General features: G+C 35.6%; 1 protein-coding gene across 13 annotated transcripts in view; it reads right to left on the bottom strand.

The window, feature by feature from the left end:
• The window catches only part of ANKRD17 (ankyrin repeat domain 17), a 183,160-nt gene that overhangs the window by 89,669 nt on the left and 69,293 nt on the right, over positions 1–24,198 (bottom strand). For all 13 annotated transcript variants that reach the window (XR_012434875.1, XM_045392500.3, XM_045392501.3 and 10 more), the window contains exon 2: positions 12,711–12,864. Coding sequence is in view for 12 of the 13 variants with exons in the window: in XM_045392500.3 (XP_045248435.2) it covers positions 12,711–12,864 (154 nt within the window). In the remaining variant the exon portion in view is untranslated. The remainder of the gene's footprint in view (positions 1–12,710; positions 12,865–24,198) is intronic.

Raw genomic sequence — 24,198 nt, 5'->3', positions numbered from 1 at the left:
TTTCAAAAAGAAAAAAAAAAAAAAGAAAATCTCACTTTAAATCTTTATGAACTTCTTGTATCTTCATAAGTAAAGATAACTATTTTAATGAAGATAACTAGGAAGAAACCAAAGACAGAGATGGTAATCTTTCAAATTAATTAACAGTAATCAAAAACTAATTCTAGCTACCCTGAATTATGGTGATTCTATTTTTTTCTGGTCTTCTCCAGCTATTGAATATTAAAGTGAAGATCAAAAAACAGAAAAGGTCTGGGTGCAGTGGCTTATGCTTGTAATCCTACTACTTGGCAGGTGGATTTCCTGAGCTCAGGAGTTCGAGACCAGCCTGGGCAACATGGTAAAACCCCATCTCTACTAAAAATACACAAAATTAGCTGGACGTGGTGGTGTGCGCCTATAGTCCCAGCTACTTGGGAGGCTGAGGCAGTAGAATCGCTTGAACCCAGGAGGTGAAGGTTGCAGTGAGCCAAGATCGTGCCACTGCACTCCAGCCTGGGAGACAGAACGAGACTCTCTCCAAAAGAAAAAAAAAGAACAAAATGACCAGATTATTATTTCCAAATTCTCTCATTTAATCAACAGAACCACAGAAATTCAGATAGAGGACACATTAAAATATTATTTATATTATTATTTCATAATAAAACTATTAATAATATTACTAACACTATTAAACTTATTAAATATTATCTGATTTTAAGATAATTTAATGCATAATTATCTTCCTCTTAGAACTTACTCAGAGGGCTAAAATGCAAAAGAAACTCCTTCTATGATAAAACTAGGAAAAATTTGTATATAAGCTAAATATATAAGCTAAAATGTATAAAGACAAAGTAAACCAGAGATGTAACTAACTTGTAGAACAGAATAAACTGAAACACCACTATCAAAAGAAAAACAGACCACTAGCCCAACGGGAGTCAGGTATTAGATGTACCAGATACAGGGGTGAGGTTTTGGTTAGAAAAAAGGGAGACCAGCCGAACACTTGCGAGGAGTAATCAGACACGAGTCTTCATTGCCAAACTAAACACCTAGGTGATTATTCTCTAAAGAAACCAAACTAGAAAGGCCCTGGACTAGGAGACATCAGGTATACAGGAGGATGACATGAAGTACTACATAAAAGCATTAAGTGAAAGTTTACATGATAAGTAGTGAAAGCCTCAGCCCCATTCCCACTGTCAGCTCCCAGAATTATGGTAGCTGGGTTCATTATTCAGAAGATAAACACTGACAGGTGTGTATCTAATAAAACGATCCCAAGGTTACCTGTCCCTGACGTACACATCCTACAATCTAGGGACTGTGAATTTGACAAATTTTACTCCCAAAATTAAGTTATATTACATGGCATGGTTGACTTAAAGACAGCGAAGTTAACCTGGTGGGCCTGACCCAATCAAATGCGCTTGTGAAAGGCAGACATTTCTTTGGCGGTTGGAGATAAGGAAGCCAGAGATTAAAAGCACAAGAAGGATTCTACTTGTCACTGCTGACTTAAAGATGGAGGGTGCCACATGTCAAAGAATGTGGGCAACCTTATGGAGATGACAGCCCATAAAAAAATCAGGATCTTGATTCTACAATTGCAAGGAACTAAATCCTGCTACCAAAAACAATAAATTTGGAAGTAAATGTTCACCCACAGCCTACAGATAAGGAACATAGGATAGCTGATTTCAGCCTTGAGACCATAAGCAAGAGAATCCAGTCACACTGTCCCCAGATGTCTGGCTCACAGAAATTTAAGAGATAATAAATGGGTGTTGTTTCACACCACTATATTTATGGTAAATTGTTATGCTGCAATAGAAAACTAATCCATGCTGTATAGTAAAATGCACCAACAAAACATGCATCCAGACTTTCCAATTTAGCTTTTTATGGCATTGCTAGACTAAAAACAGAACCCAAGGATCACCAGACATCTGAAGAAAATCTTAAATATGAAAAGCCAACCAAAGTATTGAAAATGAGACTGAAATTTTATAATGCCAAAATTATAAAGCTCTGGAGAAGGAGAACAGGGACAAATGGTACAGAGACAGGGTTAAGTCATAAATAAGTGTGGCAACACCAGAAGTTTAGTAACTTTAAAGGCCTGAGAGTGATTTTTTAAACTGGAACTCTATACCTAGATAAACTATCAAGTATGAGGATAGTAAGAAAGGCATTTTCAGACGGTCTAAAAAATTTTACCTCTCAAGCATCCTTTCTCAAGAAACATATTGGATACCTAAACCTTGTTCAATCTCAACATCACAAAGAGAACCAACCAGACAGGGCCTATGTGATATATAAGGAAATACACAGCATTATGAATGTCTATTCTTGCCAAAATCAGAATAAATCTGAATCTGATCAACTATCTGGATCTAAAATAGGAAATACAACACACAAAAGCACAACTGGCACAATCCATAAACTGAGAGAAGTGACTATTTCTTCAACAAATAAACAGAAAAAAAAAAAAAAAAAGAGAACTGTTATGATTAAACTTAAGACAATTTTTTTAAATTTTTAATTTTATGGGTACATAGTATGTGTATATATTTAAGAAAAATAATTAACATTAAAACTATGTAAACCTTGTTTGGATCCTGATTTAAAACAACTGTAAAAAGAAAATAATTGAACAAATCTCAACACTGACAGGATACTGGCAATATTAAGGAATTCCTTTTTTTTCCTTTAAATCTGAAATAGTATTATGGCTATATTTCTTTTTAAACACTCTTAATTTACAGATACATACTAAAATATTTATATATGAAATGGTATGGTACTTAGATTTGCTTTAAATTAACATAGGTGGAGATGTCAGCAAGGTGATAATAGGCAGATATGAAAAAAGACTGCCTGTACACTGAAGACTGCTGAAGCCGGATGATGGATAAACATACAGAGGTTTCATTACGCTCTTCTCTTAGATTTGTATGTGGAAATTTCCATTTAAACAGGGAAGGAAATAAAGGAGTGAGGGAGACGAAAAGTGAAAGAGGTGGAGAAAGAAAGGAAGGGAAGTAGGGGTAATGCTAGCTTGTTAGCTACCATAAAGAAAATATAAAAAATAGAAATAATTACACAACTTAGAAAAACGAAGCAACTATTTGCATTATATGAAAAGGTACCTTATCTCCAAAAATCAGCTTTTATGTAAAATCTACTTCCATGTAACATCTTTGAATCTTGTTGTGCCTCTTGGGGCCACAGAAAACAAATCTATATGACAGTCTTTTAAGCATTTGAAGAACACTTTATTTAACCTAAGTCTTCTTGTCTTCAGGAGAAACATTCCCTGCTCCTCTGAGGCATATTTTTAAATAATTTCATAATCCGCATTTCTCTCTCATAAACTTCTAGAGCAATGTCAAATTGCTGGAAAATGCTAAATTAGGTCTCTACTCTTCTGTACAAATAGTTTTCTATACTCCAAGACAGGACTGTGCACATGCCCTTATTATGTTTTCAAGTCTATTTGGTTAAGATCCTTTTAATAATCCATTCTAGAATTTTACCTTGGATGGAAATCAAGTTTAACCATGAGTCCTTCAAATATTTAAATACTGTATTACAAGATGTTTACTGAAACAATAATATTTTTACGCAATAATAAAGTAGCAGTTTACATACATTGCATGTATAATAGGTAGTGCACTGGGGTTCTTAAACCATGAACAATTAGTGTTCATAGTGTATTTATGTCTACTTTACAAAACCTAAGAAAATGTATGTCTTTAAAATGATTATAGATATTTCATTATCACCTCCTTATATTTAAGATATGATATATAGCGCTAAATCTGTGTGTGTGTGTGTGTGTGTGTATACTCCCTAATTAAAACATTGTTCCTATGGGGATAACATAATGATCCACTTCACAAAAATACCACGATGATTCACATGAGAAAGTTTCAGCCTACAGTCTCTAACAAACAAGTGGGGAAAATTATATATCGTCAATTCTCATTATTCAGTTATTCATAGTAGTTATGTTAAGTTGCTAGAAACACGGAATTAGCAAATACTATACTCAACAACTGCTCCTGGGAGAAATACAGCATTAGGCAGCCCCTGGCCACAGCATTGTCATTAATGCACATAACCCTGTTTTATGTGTGTTTCTGTTTAAATGTACCTTTTTTGTGTGTGTCCTTCCAACTTTTATTTTAGGTACAGCAAGTATACATGCAAGATGGTTATGTGGGTAAATTGCATGTTGTGGGGGTTCAGGGTACAGATTATTTCATCACTGAGGTAATGAGCATAGAATCCGATAAGGAACTTTTCAATTCTCACCTTCCTCCCATTCTCAAGTAGGCCCTGGTGTCTACTGTTCCCTTCTTAGTGTCTATGTGTACTCAATGTTCAGCTGCCACTTATAAGAAAGAACGTGGCATTTGGTTTTTTGTTCCTGCATTAATTCACTTAGGATAATGGGCTCCAGCTGCATCCATGTTACTGCAAAGGACATGATTTTATTCTTTTTTATGGCTGCATGGCATTCCATGGTGTAAAATATAACTTATTTAATATATGTTGTTGATTCATTAACATTTAACTCACAGCCAACAGCAGTAAAACTCATGCCTGAACCTAAAACATATTTTTTCCACTTAAGAACACTAGACAGCACTCTGCTTGGGTGCCATTTTAAACAGTGAGTGGGAGAGACTGTACATCATGGTTTGAGTGCTAGCTAAGACACAGTACAATATAATATCAGACAGATTTCGAATGGTTTTTGACCTCAGTCCCTGGCTCCCAGATGGTATCTCTGGACAGCTCAGGGCCTAGGGGAACTTGCCACCCTGAAGGGGAAAAAACAAGTCTGGCTGGCTTCGCCACCAAGATAGATGGAGTAAGATGGCTGAATAGGGGGCTCTAGTGATCTCCCCACCCCTCCCCAAGTTTGGCAACTATCTACACAAAGTGAGCATCTTCATACGAACCCAAAATCAGGTGAGCACACACAGCGCCTGGTTTTGACTTCATATTGCTGAAATAGGCATTAAAGAGGGTAGAAAAGACACTTTTGAATTGCCAATGACACCCCTCCCTAATCCACTAGCAGCTCCCCACATGGTGCAAAGAACTGTGCAACTGTAAGAGGGAGAGTACAGCAACTGTGAGCCTTTGCATTGAACTCAGTGCTGCCCTGTCACAGCGGAGAGCAGAAACAGGCTGAACTCAGTTGAGGCCTGCTCGTGGAGGGAGCATTTGGACCAGCCCTAGTCACAAGGGAATTGTCCATCCCAGCAGTCCAAGTTTGACTTCCAGCAAGCCCTGTCACCACGGGCTGTAGTGCTCTGGGGCCCTAAGTGAAGTTGAGGGGCAGTCTAAGCCACAGGACTGCAATTCCTAGGCAAGTCCTAGTGCCAAGATGGACTTGGAGTCACTGGATGGGGGAAGGGGAGCAGGTAACTTCCTGAGCCACCACTTGGGCGGCTAAGGGAGTGCTTGAGTCACCCCTCTCCCAACCTCAGGCAGCACAGCTTAAGGCTCCAAAAGAGACCCCTTCCTTCTGCTTGACAGAAAAGAGCAGAGACAACTTGGTCTTGCATCTTGGATACAAACTTAGCCAGAGTAGGATAGGGCACCAGTCAGATTCGTGAGGCCTCCATTCCAGGCCCTAGCTCCTGGACAACCTTTCTACACACAACCTGTGCCAGAAGGGAACCTGCTCCCTTGAAGAAAAGAATCCATCCCTGGAAGGATCCATCACCTACTGACTAAAGAGCCCTTGGGCCCTGAAGAACCAGCAGTGACACCCAAGTAGTATGCCACCTGCCTAGGTTGAGACTGGGATGTGCCAGCTTCATGTGAAAACCAGCACATTCCCAGCTATGGTGGCAACAGTGAGAGCACAGTTGGGGTGCGGCGGGGGTGCTGAGTAGAAAGCGGACTCTTGGGGTCTCCTATTCCAAGGCTTGGCACTTAGACGACATTTCTGGAGCTGTCCTGGTAGAGAGGGGGCCCACTGTTCTGAAGGGTGAGTCTCAGGCCTGGCAGCTTTCATCACAAGCTGACTGAAGAACCCTTGGGCCTTAACTGCACATTGGCGGTAGCCTGGCAGTACTCCCTGTGGGCCTCTGGTGGTGGTGGCCATGGACTCAGACTCCTTACCTGTGGAAAGAGGAAGAGTGGGAAGGACTGTATATCGTGGTTTGAGTGCCAGCTAAGACATAGTACAATAGAATATCAGATAGATTTCTAAGGTTTTTGACCTCAGTCTCTGGCTTCCAGATGGCATCTCTGGACTAGCTTAGGGCCTAGGGGAACTTGCCATCCTGAAGGGGAAAAAAACAAGTCTGGCTGGCTTCGCCACCTGCTGACTGTAGAGCCCTAGGGCCTTCAGCAAACATAGGTGGTAGCCAGGTAGCGGTCACAACGGGCATTGAATGAGACCCAGTGCTCTGCTGGCTTCAAGTCTCACCTAGCACAGTCCCAGTGGTGGGGGCCCCAGGGGTACTTGTGTCACCCCAACCCCAGCTCCAGGTGGCTCAGTAGAGAGAGAGAGAGAGAGAGAGAGAGAGAGAGAGACTCCATTTGTTTGGGAGAAAGAAAGAGAACAATAGTCTCTACTTGGTAATCCAGATAATTCTTCTAGATCTTACATAAAACCACCAAGGTGGTACCTCTATGAATCCGTAAAAATCATAGCAATACTGGGATTGGGGTGCTCCCCAATGCAGACATGGCTTAGATCACAATACCCAAGTCGCTTCGAATACTTAGAAAGCCTTCCAAAGAAGGACAGGTACAAACAAGCACAGACTGTGAAGACTATAATAAATACCTAATTCTTCAGTGCCCAGACACCAACAAACATCTACGAGGATCACGACCATCAAGGAAAACATGACCTCACCAAATGAACTATATAAGGCACCAGGGACCAATTCTGGAGAAACAGAGATATGTGACCTTTCAGAAAGAAAAACCAAAATAGTATTAAGGACACTCAAAGAAAAAAAAGATAACACAGAGAAGGAAATCAGAATTCTATCAGATAAATTTAACACAGAGATTGAAATAACTGAAAAGAATCAAACAGCAATATTGGAGCTGAAAAATGTAACAGACACAGTGAAGAATGCATCAGAGTCTCTTAATAGCAGAATTGATCAAGCAGAAGAATTAGTGAGCTTACAGACAGTCTATTTGAAAATACACAGCCAAAGCAGACAAAAAAAAAGAATAAAAAAGAAAGAAGCATGCCTACAAGATACAGAAAACAGTCTCAAAATGGCAAATCTAAAAGTTATTGGACTTAAAGAGGAGGTAAAGAAAGAGATGGGGTAGAAAGTTTATAGGGTAAAGGTATAGTAACAGAGAACTTCCCAAACCTAGAGAACGATACCAAAATTTAAGTACAAGAAGGCTACAGAACACTAAGCAGATTTAACCCAAAGACGACTACCCCAAGGCACTTAATAATCAAATTTCCAAAGGTCAAGGAGGTAAGGATCCTAAAAGCAGCAAGAGAAAAAGACACAAATAACATACAATGGGGCTCCAATACATCTAGCAGCAGACTTTTCAGTGGAAACCTTATAGCCCAGGAGACAGTGGCATGACATAAAATGTTGAAGGCAAAAAAATTTTATCCTATAATAGTACATCTGGCAAATATATCCCTTTAACATGAAGGAGAAAGAGGGACTTTCCCAAACAAAAGTTAAGAGATTTCATCACTGACACTTCTGTCCTACAAGAAACACTAAAGAGATTTCTTCAATCAGAAAGAAAAGAATGTTAATGAGCAAAAATAAATCATCTGAAGGTACAAAACTGACTGGTGATATTAAGTACACAGAATATTATAACACTGTAACTGTGGTATGTTAACTCTTACCTTAAGTAGAAGCACTAAAAGATTAATCAATCAAAAATAATAACTACAACAACTTTTCAAGACATATGCAGCACAGTAAGATATAAATAGAAATGACAAAAAGTTAAAAAGTAAGGGGACAAACTTAAGGTGTAGAATCATTGGTTTTCTTTTAGCTTGTTAAATTTGTTTATGGAAGTGGTGTTAGGCTGTTATCAGCTTAAAATAATTGGTTATAAGATAGTATTTGCAAGCCTCATGGTAACCTCAAATCAAAAAACATACAATGGATACAAAAAATAAAAAGCAAGAAATTAAAGCATATCACCAGAGAAAATCACTTTCACTAAAAGGCAGGAAGAAGGAATATAACACTACAAAACAACTTGAAAACAAATAACAAAATGACAGGAGTAAGTCTTCACTTGTCAATAACAACACTAAACATAAATGGACTTAAAAGACTACCATTAAAAAATATGCAGAGGCTGAATGAATAAAAAACAAGACCCAATGACCTGTTGCCTACAAAAAACACACTTTACCTATAAAGATACACACAGAGTGAAAATAAAGGGATTGAAAAAGAAATTCCAGGCCACTGGAAACCAAAAAAAGAGCAAGAGTAGCTATACTTAGATTGCACAAAATAGATTTCAACACAAAAATATAAGAGACAAAGATCATTACATAATGACAAAGGGGTCAATTAAGCAAGAGGATATAACAATTTTAAATACATATGCACCTAACACTGGGACACCAAGCTATATAAAGCAAATACTAGAGCTAAAGGGAAAGATAGAACCCCAATATAAAAATAGCTGTAGACTTTAACACTCCACTTTCAGCATTGGACAGATCTTCCACAGAGAAAATCAACAAAGAAACATTGGACTTAGAAAGAAAGATGGCAGAGAGAAGAGGAAACAGGGTAATATGCAGCTCTCACTTGGATGGGCAGAATAGCATGTGGAGACTCACACCACAAACTCTGGCTGTAAGAACCACAGCAGGAACATTACCAGGAAAACCAAAAGAATTCACAGATTCTCTGAAAGAAGTGGCACATCGCTGCAAATTCTGTGAGACAGTAAAATAACTGAGTTCCCAAAGTATGAGAGGGAGTATGTATCTCCAAACACACATGTCCACTGGGGAATCTGAAAATCCAGATCACGGGAGAAGGATTTAACCTCACCTATAACAAAAATGAATATAAGAAGCCACATGAAATATAAAGGTAGAAGCAGCAGCGGGAAGAGCCTTGCAAGCACACCCAGTCTCCAACTTGAGCCCAGGGAAGCCATCCCTGACTGCATCTGATAGAGGCCCTCAGGGAAGGCAGCAAGCAGAATTAGGGAGGGGTCAAAGGGTGAAAAAAGCTTCCAACTGAATTTTATAATAATTTCAACTGGGCACAAACTTTCTTCAGCAGAACCCACAGGGTAAATGGGAATCCTCCCTAAATCATTCTACGAAGTCAGTATCACCGTAACACTGAAACCAAGAAAGGAAAGGAGGGGAGGGGAGGGAAGGAGAGAGGGAAAAGAGAGGGAAGGAAGGGGAGGAGAGGGGAGAAGGAAGGAAGGAAGAAAACTACAGATCCCTGATGAACATAGATGCACAAATCCTCAACAAAATACTAGCTAACAGAATCCAACAGCATAGCAAAAAGATAATATATCTTAATCAAATGGGTATACCAAGGAATGTAGGGATGGTTTAATACATGCAAGTCAATAAATGTGATACATCATATAAAAGGAATTAAAAACAAAAATCATATGATCATCTCAATGATGCAGAAAAGGCATTTGATGAAATCCAGCCATCCCTTTATGATTAAAACCTTTAGCAAAATTGGCATAGAAGGGACATATCTCAAGGTAATAAAAGCCATCTATGACAAACCAACAGCCAACATTATATTAAATGGGAAAAAGTTGAAAGCATCCCCCCGAGAACTGGAACAAGATAAGGATGCCCACTTTCACTACTTCTATTCAACACAGTACTGCAAGTCCTAGCCAGAGCAATCAGACAAGAGAAAGAAACAGACAACCAAACTGATAAAGAAGAAGTCAAATTATCCTTGCTTGCAGATAATATAATCTTGTATCTGGAAAAACCTAAAGACTTCACCAAAAAAAATTAAAACTGATAAATTCAGTAAAGTTGCCGGGAACAAATCAACATACAAAACTCAGTACCATGTCTATATGCCAAGAACCAACAATCTGAAAAACAAATCAAGAAAGTAATGCCATTAAAATAGCTACAAATAAAATAAAATACCTAGGAAGGAACTTAAAGAAATGAAAGATCTCTACAATGGAAACTATAAAACACTGATGCAAAAAATTGAAGAGGACACACAAAAAAAATGGGAAAATATTCCATGTTCATGGGTTGGGAGAATCAATACTGTTAAAATGTACATACTACCCAAAGCAACTTACAGATTCAATGCAATTCCTATCAAAATACTAATGACATTCTTTACAAAAATAGAAAAAGCAAGCTATATTGGTCTGTTTTCACATTGCTATAAATACCCGAGACAGGGTAATTTATAAAGAAAAGCAGTTTAATTGACTCACAATTCCACATGGCTAGGAGGCCTAAGGAAACTTACAATCATGGCAGAACGTGAAGGATCAAGGACCTTCTTCACATGGCAGCAGGAGAGAGAAGTGTGAGGGGCAGAAGGAGAAGAGCCCCTTATAAATCAGATCTTGTGAGAACTCATTCACTATTACAAGAACAGCATGGGGCAAGCTGTCCCCATGATCCAATCACTTCCCACTGGGTTCCTCTCTTGACACATGGGGATAATGGGGATTACAATTCAAGGTAAGATTTGGGTGGGGACACAGAGCTGAATCATATCACAATCCTAAATTTACATGGAACCTCAAAAGTTCCAGAATAGTCAAAGGTATCCTGAGGAAAAAGAACAAGACTAGAAACACATTACCTGATTTCAAATTACACTACAGAGTTATAGTAACCAAAATGGCATGATTGTTGCATAAAAGTACACATACAGACCACCAGAATACAATAGAAAGCCCAGGAATAAATCCATACATGTATAGCGAACTCATTTTTGACAAAGTTGCCAAGAACATACAGTGGGGAAAGAACAGTCTCTTCCATAAATGGTGCTGGGAAAGCTGGATATCCATATTCAGAAGAATGAAACTAGACCCCGATCTTTCACCATATACAAAAATAGAATCAAAATGGATTCAAGACTTAAACCTAAGACCTCTACTATGAAACTACTAAAAGGAAACATTGGAGAAACTCCCCAGGACATTAGAGTGGACAAAGATTTCTTGAGTAATATACCATAAAAGAATGGGTTCCTAAAGCAAATAAGGACAAGTGGGATCACATAAAGTTAAAAAGCTACTGAACAGCAAAAAAAAAAAAAAAGAAAAAAAGAAAAAAAAATCAACAAACTGAAGTGACAACCACAGAATGGGAGAAAATATTTGCAAACTACCCAGCTAACAATGAATTAATAATCAGAATACATAAGGAGCTCAAACCATAGGATAAAAAAAATCTAATAATCTGATCCAAAAATGGGCCAAAGATTTGAACAGACATTTCTCAAAAGACGACATATAAATGGCAAATACACATATGAAAAGGTATCAACATCACTGATCATCAGAAAAATGCAAATCAAAACTACAATGAGATATCATTTCATACCAGTTAAAATGACTTAGCCAAAAGACAGGCAATGATAAATGCTGGAGAGGATGTGGACAAAGGGAATCCTCATACACTATTGGTGAGAATGTAAATTAATACAACCATATGGAGAACAGTTTGGAGGTCCCTCCCAAAAGTAAAAATAGAGCTACCATATGATCCAGCAATCCCACTCTTAGGTGTACACCCAAAAGAAAGGAAATCAGTACATTGAAGAGGTATCTGCATTCCCATGTTAATTGCAGCACTATGCACAATAGCCAAGATAGAGTAGAAGGATGATTACCAGAGGCTGGGGAGGGTAGTTGGGGCAGTGCGGGTGGGGAAGTGGGGATGGTTAATGAGTACCAAAAAAAAAAAAAAAATAGTTAGAAAAAATGAATAAGACCTAGTATGTGCTAGCACAACAGAGTGGCTATGGTCAAAAATAATTTAATTGTACATTTAAATATAACTAAAATAATATAACTGGGTTGTTTGTAACACAAAGGATAAATGCTTGAGGTGATGGATAGCCCATTTACCCTGATGTGATTATTATGTATTGCATGCCTGTATCAAAATATCTCATGTATCCTACAAATACTTACACCTACTATGTACCCACAAAAATAAAAAATTAAAAAATTAACATCAACAAAAATCACAAAAATGTGTAAAACCTGGCATTAAATAGGCCACAAAAGGACACTTATTTATGGCAGGAGAGTTGAAACAAGAATGTAGAGCATGACTTTGTTCAACTTCTGCTGGAAGCATGTACGTAGGGTGATTGAAATGTTTCACCGCTTTACACATGCCTATGAAAGACTACTAGTACTGATTTTGAAGTTAAAATGCATTTTTGCAGGTAGGCAAATTCACAAATACATAATTCATGAATAATCAAACTCAACTGAAAAAGAAATCTCTCTCTATAAGGTCAACTGCAGCACGTGGATTTTACTCTGGTAATGAAAATTACAATATGCTTTAGTAAAATGCTCCACGTAATTCAGTAGAAAGTAATCAATTAACCTTTATTAATAGTATCATTCTAAATACCCATTATCATTCTACAACAAGAGCTTTTATTAGATTGATGTGCAACTTTACATAATAAGGTAGACTTATTACTATGTAGAGTACATACCTGCAGCTTCTAGTAAAGCTTCCAGTCTAGCCTGTGTTTCTGGATCTACTGTCCTGAGGTCTGCACCATCAGCAGTACCTGATAAGAGCAACTTGGAAGCTGTTTCCAGCATTGGATTTTCCAAATCATCCTGATCCAAAATGAAAGACTCCACCTATAAAACAATTGCAAAAAGAGGGAGGAAGGGAGAAATGAACAGTGAAAGGAAAAGAGGGGAGAGAAATAAAAAGAAAGCAGGGGAGGGAAAAAATATGTTAACATAATTAAAAATGGTAAACACAATGCAACCCCAAAAAGTTCAACATGACATCTAAGCCAGTTGATTAACAAAAGAAGAAAATTATATTTGTGGAAGAATTCAAAACTTTCTTACTCATATGCAGCCTAATTTTCTTTTCTAATATTCTTTTCTAGTTTAATTTGCTTATTAGTTATATGTAGGGTTGAGTGTGATGCTTAGGTTGTGAAAACTCTAACTGTGAAAAGAATACCTAACTAAATCAGCAGTTTTTAAATGTTTTGCTTTCAGGACTCAATGAAGTACTGAACTCCCAAGGACTTTATATAAACTCTTTATTTCTTGATATTTACCATATTGGAAATTAAGTAACAAATATCAGTATCAAAAAATCACATACATTAATCTCACCACTGATTTCATCCAAAAAGTCTTTAAGTACTGGAAAGCTGTCAAGCCTAGGCAAACAAGTTTCAAAATTCTAATTTGTGCTTGAAAGCTTAACTATCATCGGCAACAAGTATTGTTGTTTTCCTTAAAGTGACAGACTCACTTAAAACATGATTAGGAGTATTTGCCAAATATCCAAGTTTGACAACTGTAGTTTTTCATTTGTACTTTACCATAAAAATGGCATTTCATGGGGGTAAAAGGCTAACTCAGCTCACATCTCAAAACACAGCAGTTATTTTTCCTCCAGACAAACACTATACTTTTTGTATGCAGCAAAAGTGTTTTATGTGTACTTCCCATTTTGTTACACACAGTAATATTCAAAGAACATGCGTTCAAAAGGGGAGTTTTCATAAAATTAATTTTATCGCTTCAAGAACATTCTTAAAGTTAAACTAGCATTTTTTTTTTAACTTCAAGCGCGTGGCAGTGAAGAATACAATCATATCAATACAGTTCGTTTCCATGGCCTTCGGGTCCAGAAGTTCTACCCATCACTATTTTTGCACCATCATTGTAAATGTCAACATAGTAAAAAAGTCAAGTAACATCTCAATATTATGATAAAAATAGTTTTGACCTCATGGACACCTTGAAATGGTCTCTGGGCCCTGAGGTGTCTATTTACTATGTTAAGAAACACTGATGTAAGTATAGCAGATTCAATTAAAGAAATTTAAAGAATTAGAAAATAACAAACTCCTAAGACAGGAGTAAAGTTTTGTTTTGATATTCCCTATCACAGTGCTACTTACAAATAGGTACTAAAACATACTCTTTTCTGCTTACTGATATAAATTGATAATTATTATATAAAATATCACTATTTAATATCATCAGAGTTAGTTTATTTCACAAATCTAAGGTACTACTAACACTGCAATAACTACAATAGATGTAAAAATAACTGATAAGCTGGAATACAATCATGCTCATGCCTACTATCCAGGAGGTAATAAAAAAGACAACTTAAGGAATAAATCCTTAACCATCATAACCTCAGAAATGATATTGTTCCATCTTGAAAAGTCAACTAGCAAGTAACCAAGAATACTACTATAATTAATCAACACATTTAATACTAAATGTTAAATCTGGGAAGAAATAATGTAAGTTTATCTACAAAGTTCCATTAAACTAAAGCAGTTTAACATGGAATAACATTTGAGATTTCAAATATTTTATACACAAATAAACACAACATTCTAAAAACACTGTAAATATTTTTTAAATTTCATAAAATTTTGTACTACATTAACTTTAATCAATAACTCCTTATGGCAGGGAGATAAGAAATACAAAAATAATTTTAAAAAATTATATATATTTTAAAATTATATATATGTTTGTGCATATATGTGTATATATATATTCTTTTTTAAAGAGACATGGATGGTCTTGCTATGTTGCCCAAGCTGGCCTCAAACTCCTGGGATTAAGTAATCCTCCTGCCTCAGCCTCCCAAGTAGTGGGGATTACAGGCACACACCACTCCTTACTGATTTTTTTTTATTTTTGTAGCAACAGGGTATGGAACTCCTGGGCTGAAGTGATACTGCCACTTTGGCCTCCCAAACGACGGGATTATAGGCATGCACTACCAGGTCTGGCTAATTTTAAGTTATCTTTAAAGGTAGTAGCAGAAGTATGAGAAAAGAAGAATTTTATAGGCTGACTGAAGTATTATACTTTAGGAAGCAAATTTTTGGGCATGGCAAAGTGTGATTCAAAATTATAGCAGTAAAAAATATGTTTTCTTATTGTCAAACAAAGGTCCAGAAGATGAATCTTTCTAAAGAAAAGGCTGTTTCCTAATGAAATTTTCTAATATCTGAAATTCATTAAAATATTACAATTATTTAAATTTAATAAGAAAACATAAAAGCAAATAAACAAATGTATGAAATTGAACAGGTAAAATGAATAGATGAAATACCATAATACAGTATTTTAAATGAGTATTTTAGAAAGTAAAAGACCTCAAAGAGCAGTCTATAGTTAACTGATTAATCGAAGGTAGAGAACAGAGGTGCTAAAGATGTTCAAAGGAGACACTGTATGCATAAAAAATAAAAGGATTTTGAACAAAAAAATTGATTTGTATAAAAGGAGAGAAAGAAGGAACATGGACTGGCAGGTATAAAATTTCTATGTGATAGAACACTGGGTTTTACTGTAGGTTTGAAAAGACAGGTTAGAAGTTGAATCACAGAAGATATCAAATTTCAAGCAGAAGAGACTGTCTTACACAAAGTCCCCTATGCCACAGATATCCTAACTAGCCTGGTGAAAACTCACTAGGAAAACTGCATTTCCATCTCTTGATGAGATATACTAAATACAGAAACATTTACTTTCTTACTGACGTTAAGCTTCTCCACAAAAGTTCTTATGTTATTCTTAGGCCCACTGTTCTCCCTATATGCAAAACTTGGTAACTTAAAAAACTGTAAATTCAAATGACTATGAAATTCTTATAGAGAGCTTTAGAAAAGGGAGGGGCTATCAAAATGACAGAAAAGAACAGGAATGAATATTTATTATTTCCTCCCCATTCCTCATTTATGATTAATGAAGGAACTACTTTCAAGGACACTGCTAAAATATGAAGGCCTAGGTACCAGAATAGATTTAGTTGCTACCTGTGTGACCTAACCAAGTCTCTCTCTTAGCCATCTATAACTTTAGACCTTCAATTCTGCCTAATTTTTTTCATAGATTTATCACACGTGAATATTATACATATTGTCTTTCTAAGCTCTGTAAAAACAAACACTTTTTTGGTTTAGTCGTGTACACCCAGCAATTAGAAGTGTGTCTAACTCACTGTCAGGATTCAGGTGACTACTGAATAAATAAGAATCTATAAAGAAGGTGAAATTTACCAGATGATTTTGGGATTCTTCCCTTTCAGATTCTAAAAGGCTCTAGTGTATTTGGAGAAGAACAAGGTAATCACAATAAATACATCTAAAGGTATATATTATAGATCTTGGAGATACAGAATCTTACATTAGGTAGCAGGTGATATAAAATGCTATTTTCATTGACTTATTACACACACATTTATTGCAAACATTCTACGTGTAAAAAATACTGTTTAATACTATGGGAGATAAAGAAATGTGTGATACCAGCCTTGCTATGTAGGAACTTATTTCTTTAATGAGCATGCGTAAAAATGAACCATAATACAGGGTAGAAAGTACATAAGGTAATGAGAAAGAAAAAGAGATATAAAAGTTCAGCAAGGAAAAAGAGAATTTCCTTCTTTAATACCAGTTCCTCTTTTTCCAACTAGAAAGAGCTTGTGTTACATTACAAAACAAGTGAAGAGAGACTGGCATAAAGAGATGCAATCTTATAAACATACAAAAATAAGTATTCCTTTATTAAATTATGGGCATACACCTCTCTGCTATACCAGATCCCCAGCTGAGACAGCTCAGATTAAAAACTAAAATGAATTTTCCCTCTGAAACCTACTGCATTTTTATTATATTATTCTACAGAAAAAAAAAATTTTGAATCACAACCAACTTCTGGAACATAACAAACATTAAAAGTGGTCCAAATAAGAAATTCAAATAAGTATTTGAACTGGGCACGGTGGCTCACGCCTATAATCCCAGGAGTTTGGGAGGCCGAGGTGGGCGGATTGCCTGAGGTTGGGAGTTCGAGACCAGCCTGGCCAACATGGTGAAACCCTGTCTCTACTAAAAATACAAAAATTAGCCAGGCATGGTTGTGTACTCCTATAATCCCAGCTACTCGGGAGGCTGAGGCAGGAGAATCGCTTAAACCCGGGAGGTGCAGGTTGCAGTGAGCCGAGGTCGAGCCACTGCACTCCAGCTTGGGCGACAGAGCAAGACTCTGTCTCAAAAATAAAATTAAATTAAATTAAAAAATTTTAAAGAAAGTATTTGAAAATATTTTATATTTAAATGAAATATATAAATAACTTCCATGAAGAGAGAAGACAAAGGAAAGAAATGTTCTTACTAAATGTATTCTCTAAGCGGGAAAAAAGCTATCAAAGTTACAACTGGCCTTTTTAAAAAGTTGTATTTAAAGTGGTTTGAATGTGTTGTTTTGACCAGCTGGATATTTTATGAAATGATGTTTATGAATAAAGAACCATCAAAATGCAAGAGGCTTAGAAATCACAAGGTTCAATTCATTGTTACAGATGAAAAAACCAGACACAAGGACCTTTATTTAAATAGCAGATTTCTAAATACCTAGCACCAAGAGACCAGTTATCCAATTAACTAGCTAAATATACTTTCCACCAGGAAATTCAATGCTGGAATAATAAAGCATTGAACTTTCACACTGCTCTGGGAAAGGTGACTTGAAATTTTACATTTAGGGATTAGGCTGTTAACTACCTGAACCCATTGTTTAATTACTAGAAGTGGGACAACCAAACCTAACATGCCCCCGAGTTATGCAACATAAAATACACAGCACCTCCTATAAAGAATTTTTGTCCCCCCAATAAAAAATAATCTAATAGAACTTTTAGACATGTAAATAACTTCCAGTACATGGAAATTAGTAAGGCAAATACAGGAATAAGATAAATCAATGTTTCTCAATGTAAAAGCACTATTAACATTTTGGACCAGATAATTCTTTGTTGTTTGGGGCTGTCTTATGTAATTTAGGATGTTTGACAGCAACCTTGGCCTATATTCACAATGCCAGTTAGCAACACTCCTTCAGGCTGTAATAACCAAATATGTCTCCAGACATTGCTAAATGTTCCCTTATAAGAGAAAATTAAAAACAACAACAGCAATAAAAATCATGAAGAAGAAAGAGGTTGAGAATCACTGGGTTAAATAGAAGCCAAAAAGAAAAATCTAAAATGTGGAACATTTTACATCAAAACTGACCATTTTCTTCACGTAAATAGAATGGGAGCAAAAAATCTTTTTTGAATAGAGTAAGAACAGTTCTGAATTAAAGAGACTCCAGAGATATAACCAGCAAAATAATAGGTCTTACTTAAATCCTATTCAAACAGGACGATTATAAAAACAGTATTTTTGAGACAAGAAATCTGAATGTGAACTGAAATGTTTGTATAATCATTGGATTATACAAACACAAAAATAATTTTGTTATAATCAATACCCTCCATAAATATACAATAGAGAAAGGCAACTCTATGTGCAAATAACTATCAAACAAGTTTGAAAGAGGTACTAAACAGATACTAATACAGTGATTGTGCAGAAAAATGAGAAAACAATTATGAAAGAGAGTGCTAATAATATAAAGGAATTACTCCAGTTATGTAAGAAAAGATCCTTGTTTTTCAGACATGCATACTGAAGTATGTAGGAATAGTGTCGGAAACTTGTCATCAAATACTTAAAGAAAACAAAGCTTCATGGCAAATTCTTGAAAATGTTGCATCTGAGAAATAGATATATAGAGGTTTTGTTTTGTTTTGTTTATTGAGACAGGGTCTCACTCTGTCACCCAGGCTGGAGTGCAGTGGCAGAATCTCGGTTCACTGCAGCCTCTGCCTCCTGGGTTCAAGCGATTCTCCCACCTCAGCCTCCGGAGTAGCTGGAAATACAGGTGCACACCACCACGCCCACCTAATTTTTGTGTATTTTGGTAGAAATGAGTTTTCACCATGTTGGCCAGGCTGGTCTCAAACTCCTGACCTCAAGTGATCTGCCCGCCTTGGCCTCTCAAAAGTGCTGGGACTACAGGCATGAGCCACTGTACCCCGCCTATAGAGGTTTTTTTTATACGAGTCTCTGTACTTTCGTTCATGCTAAGTCCTTTTAATTTTGAAAGACTAAAGGTGATGACATTTCACTGTAGAAGTTGCTTTAATTTAAACAGAAAAACCATTATTTAACAGTAATATTACTTAGATTTCTAAGATAATTAGAATTCTTTTTCGCTTTCTTCCCAAATTAAGTCTGACTTAATACAAATAATAATGAAAACCAAGGTATTTTAACAATGGTCAGAGCTGAATGAATTTGTCTGTCATTAACGGTAATTCAAATCTTTCTACACTCAAAATACAAAGTCACATGGAAATTTGGTAATGCAGGGTCATTTGGACCAACTGTGATCGTTAGCATTACATTTCAAACTACTCCTCAAGTTAGAAATATCATTGCCGTACTAGAGAACAATGGTTCATTCTGTAGTTTAACAAACTGGTATTTATTCCAAAGGATAAGAAAATTAGTGTATTTTGGTCGGGTAAGGTGGCTCACACCTGTAATCCCAGCATTTTGGGAGGCCGAGGCGGGCAGATCACCTGAGGTTAGGAGTTCAAGACCAGCCTGGTCAACATGGTGAAACTCCATTGCTACTTAAAATACAAAAATTAGCCGGGCATCGTGGCAGGTGCCTGTAATCCCAGCTACTCAGGAGGCTGAGACAGGAGAATTGCTTGAACCCAGGAGGCGGAGGTTGCAGTGAGCCGAGATCGCACCATTGCACCCCAGCCTGAGGGACAAGAGCTAGACTTCCTCTAAAAAAAAAAAAAAAAAAGAAAAGAAAACTAGTATATTTTAATCAACTGGATGCCATACATACAAATTCCATTCAACTTAACAAATATCTACAAATTACATACTAAGTGCAAAGCAGTAGGCTACTCATTGGATTATACAAATACAAAAATAATTTTGTTATAATCAATACCTTCCATAAATATACAATAGAGAAAGGCAACTGTATGTGCAAGTAACTATCAAACAATTTGAAAGAAGTACTAAACAGATACTAATACAGTGATTGTGCAGAGAAATGAGAAAACAATTATGAATGAGAGTGCTAAAAGCAATGATGCTTCAGGAAGATGGTGCCTTTCAATACTGTGCTACGTTCAGAATTTATATTAAGTTACAGAAGGATTTAAGCATTAAGACAAATAACTGGTAAAAGAAAGATAATTAGAGACCATGTTAAAGATCGTTTCAGATAGATATGACACCAGAGACAAAACAACCAATTAAGAACTTAAGTAAATCAAATGTATTATGTGAGGTGAACATGGAAAAAAGGTCAGTCTCTAAGGATAAACATACTTTATGAAAGAAAAATACTGGCAACCCAAAATTTAGACTTCTTTACATTCAACACTAACCCTATCCCCCATCTGATGTTTTCCAGAAGAAAAAAATCATAATAAGAAATAATTATAGATAAATATTATTTATATTTTTATTATTTATTATAGATAAATAATAAGAAATATTTATTATTGTTTTTGTTGTTCTGGAAAATACCCTATTTATCACTGAATCTCAAAAGCTGGTAATCTGAACTTTAAACCAGTAATCTACATTTCAAAAAAGGTGTTCTAAATCTTGACTATATTATAAAAGCATTTTCAAACAAATAATCTCCACACTTACTCCTAGAAGTTATCTTCAGTCCAAAATTTACCATACTTAAAATTTTAAGATTTCTTAATAAATCCAGTCAATGCAGAAAAATCCCTCCAAAAAGATTTTATATTTTTTTCTAAATTTTTCTTTCAGTAAGTGTCAGTGATTGATTTTTAGCATCGATTTAGACATTTCAGTAACATAAAATGGGTTTACAGACATAAATCCGTAACTAACACTACTTTGGCTACAAAAAAATAAAAGTTCATTAGAAATGACTTACGGCCATCATCACGGGATGAATTACATAACTCATATATATAACCTATTCACTGATATTCAAAGCACAGGCTATATGAACATAATTGAAGTCTTAATTTTGGTATTATCATTATGAAATACAATTTGCATATGAAAACATATTTTTAAAACTGAATATAAAAAAGTGAATATAAAAATTAAGAAACTTGAGTTTATGATCATTTTATGATAGTGACTGAATAAATTCTTAATTTATTAAGAAATTAAAATAATTTCTGGGCTCTCAAGTAAGCCTGGAAAAATATGCCTTTCTGCTCTTACAGTTCTTTGAATACTGATAGGCAGACTTACTACACATAAAATAAGAAATAAGAAGTATTCATAATTGTAAAGTCATCACAATTTAGTGTCTTCTGCACGACTCAGAAATAATTCCTTTTGTCTGTATTTTTTATAGTCTTAAATAAGGGTAAACTTTGATAAAATACCACAATTCTTAATGGAGTAAATTATTCCAAAATTAATACAATTGAAATATTTTTTCTATACATACAAAGACAAAATCTTCAGTAATGTCACAGAATACTAATCCAAGTATAAGATTGAAATTTAAAAAGTTGAAAGAAAATAAAAACCTGCTTAAAGAAATAAAGTCTTTCTTGTAAAAAGAATGGTCAATGATTCATTATGGTATTCTGAGAATATAGCAAATAAAAGTAAAGTGAACCTCATTAAAGATAATTTACCTTTCTAAAAGTCTATTTACAGAAAAAAACCACTGATCTATTCCTGTATTTTTTCATTCATATTCATCTATCAATTTAACAAATATTAGTTAAGCAGCTACTATAATCTAGGAATCAGTGATATAATAGTTAACACAGCTTTGTTCCATAGCGCTTTCATAAAACATGACTTCTTTCTTATGCTTCAAACTGCTATATGCCTGCAACAATTGAGTATGACATTACTAACAATTCAATATAACATTTTTAACATAAATTATAAGCTTTACAAAGTGGACAAATTATGAATATTTCAAATAAGACAAAGTTCTATGGAATTCTCAAATCTGGAGTTTCTAAGTGGTTTTTCTGTAACAAAATTCAAGTTATACGGTTTGTCAAAAATTCTCCCAAAACTATTTATCAATAGTAGGATGCAATTCAATTATGAATTTAGCCTGCTCTAGGAATTATTATTTATCAATTATCGTAAAAGCAGTTTCAGAATAAAAATATTTTTATAAAATGGCTTTACAACACACACAGATACACACACACACATATACACACCACAAAACCTGTAGTCATAAGCCTGGTGAAATTTCAAACTTCTAAGAATATAAAGTCTAGAAAACTTTCAGGATGGTAGCAGTGGGGACCTGTTAGGGGTCAGATTGACATCTTCCTAAATACAGCACTAAATGCTAGAAGATATCTGTGCAATTAAAAGTTCTGATGCACTATTATTTTGAAAGTAAAATTCCAAACTGTAGAATGAAATTTTTTTAGGTATGTAAACACTATGAAATTTAAAAGCCACAAACATTTTCTTAATTTAGGGAAAGTATTACTTCAAGAAGAAAAATGCATCCAAGAAAGGGGCAGCCTTGGAATTGCAAGACTAAGCAGTAGAAAAGAAACCAGTATAATACAACATCTCTTTAACATCTCAGGTAATTCTTAATGTATGATTCATTAAAGTTATAAAAGTGGAATTGAGACAGGAAAATGGGGTCTGGAGGCAGGGAAGAGAAGGCCAAATCACATTTCGGTTATAAGAGGAAATATCCTCTCCATAAGGTATATGCCATAAATTACTTTGTAACTTTACTTCATGCCCTCCATTGGCATAGGACACACTGAAGTAACCAATGGAATCCTCTAGAGGGGACTTAAACTCTCAAAAATTCTGTAAGGAGGCCTTTGAGCACCAATGCTTGGGCCTGCTCCCACACAGTGGAGTATACTTTCATTTTCAATAAATCCTGTCATTCCTTCCTTGCTTTGTGTGTTTTGTCCAATTCTTTGTTCCAGATGCCAAGAACCTGGACATCCTCCACTGTTAACAGAAGTATATAACATAAATATATCACAAAGATTTCTGATTATTTTGAAAATATGAAAGCCAGGATTCAAATGAAATAATGCCAAAGGCCTACGTTCTAGGGCAGTGCTCCCCAACCTTTTTGACACCAGAGACCAGTTTCATGGAAGACCATTTTTCCAGGGACAGGATAAAGAGGATTTAGAAACACAAGTAATTAACTGTAATATTTATATTTCATAGTGAACTAGAACTTAGTATATCACAAAGAACAGTCTTTAAAAACAAAAACCTGATCATATCTTAAGCAAAACAGAAAATGTAAACACATTTCAAAATGAAGAAATTATACAAGGGTATGTTCTTGGTCCATAAAGTTGAAAGAAACTAAAACTTAGCTATAAAATGATGACACTACTTGAAAATTTAAAAAGAAAAGGAAAAACAAGCCTAATATGAACTCTCAGAATACAGAGTAAATGAAAATTAAAATTATAAGCATATTATTTCATATGGGATTTAGTCATAGCTATCTTTAAAGAAAAACTTAGGCTGGGTGCGGTGGCTCATGCCTGTAATCCCAGTGCTTTGAGAGGCCAAGGTGGGCGGATCATGAGGTCAGGAGTTCGAGACCAGCCTGGCCAATATGGTGAAACCCCATCTCTACTAAAACTATAAAAATTAGCCGGGCATGGTGGTACGTGCCTGCAGTTCCAGCTACTCGGGAGGCTGAGGCAGAAGAACTGCTTGAACCCGGGAGGCAGAAGTTGCAGTGAGCTGAGACTGCACCACTGCACTCCAGCCTGGGAGACAGAGTGAGACTCCGTCTAAAAGAAACGAAAAAGAAAAGAAAAATTTAGAGCTTGAAATGTATTAAATTCATTAGAACCTGCGATTTAAAATAAATAAATGAAAAGCTTCAAAATAGAATACAAATCAAAATGCATCAAAGTAATTTATAATGAAAAAACAGAAGTAAGAAAATTGAGAAGAGATAAAAGTTTAATTAATAAAACCAAAACAGTTTCTTAGGTCAAGTCTAGAAGGAGGAGACAAGCCTTTGGCAAGAATGATTATGAAAAATGAGAGACAAAGAAAAATACAAAGAGTT

Source organism: Macaca fascicularis, chromosome 5 (genome assembly GCF_037993035.2).
Source record: "Macaca fascicularis isolate 582-1 chromosome 5, T2T-MFA8v1.1".
Classification (NCBI taxonomy): Eukaryota; Metazoa; Chordata; class Mammalia; order Primates; family Cercopithecidae; genus Macaca; species Macaca fascicularis.
The sequence above is the reverse complement of the archived record's forward strand: the minus strand, read 5'-3'. Positions and strand labels throughout refer to the sequence as shown.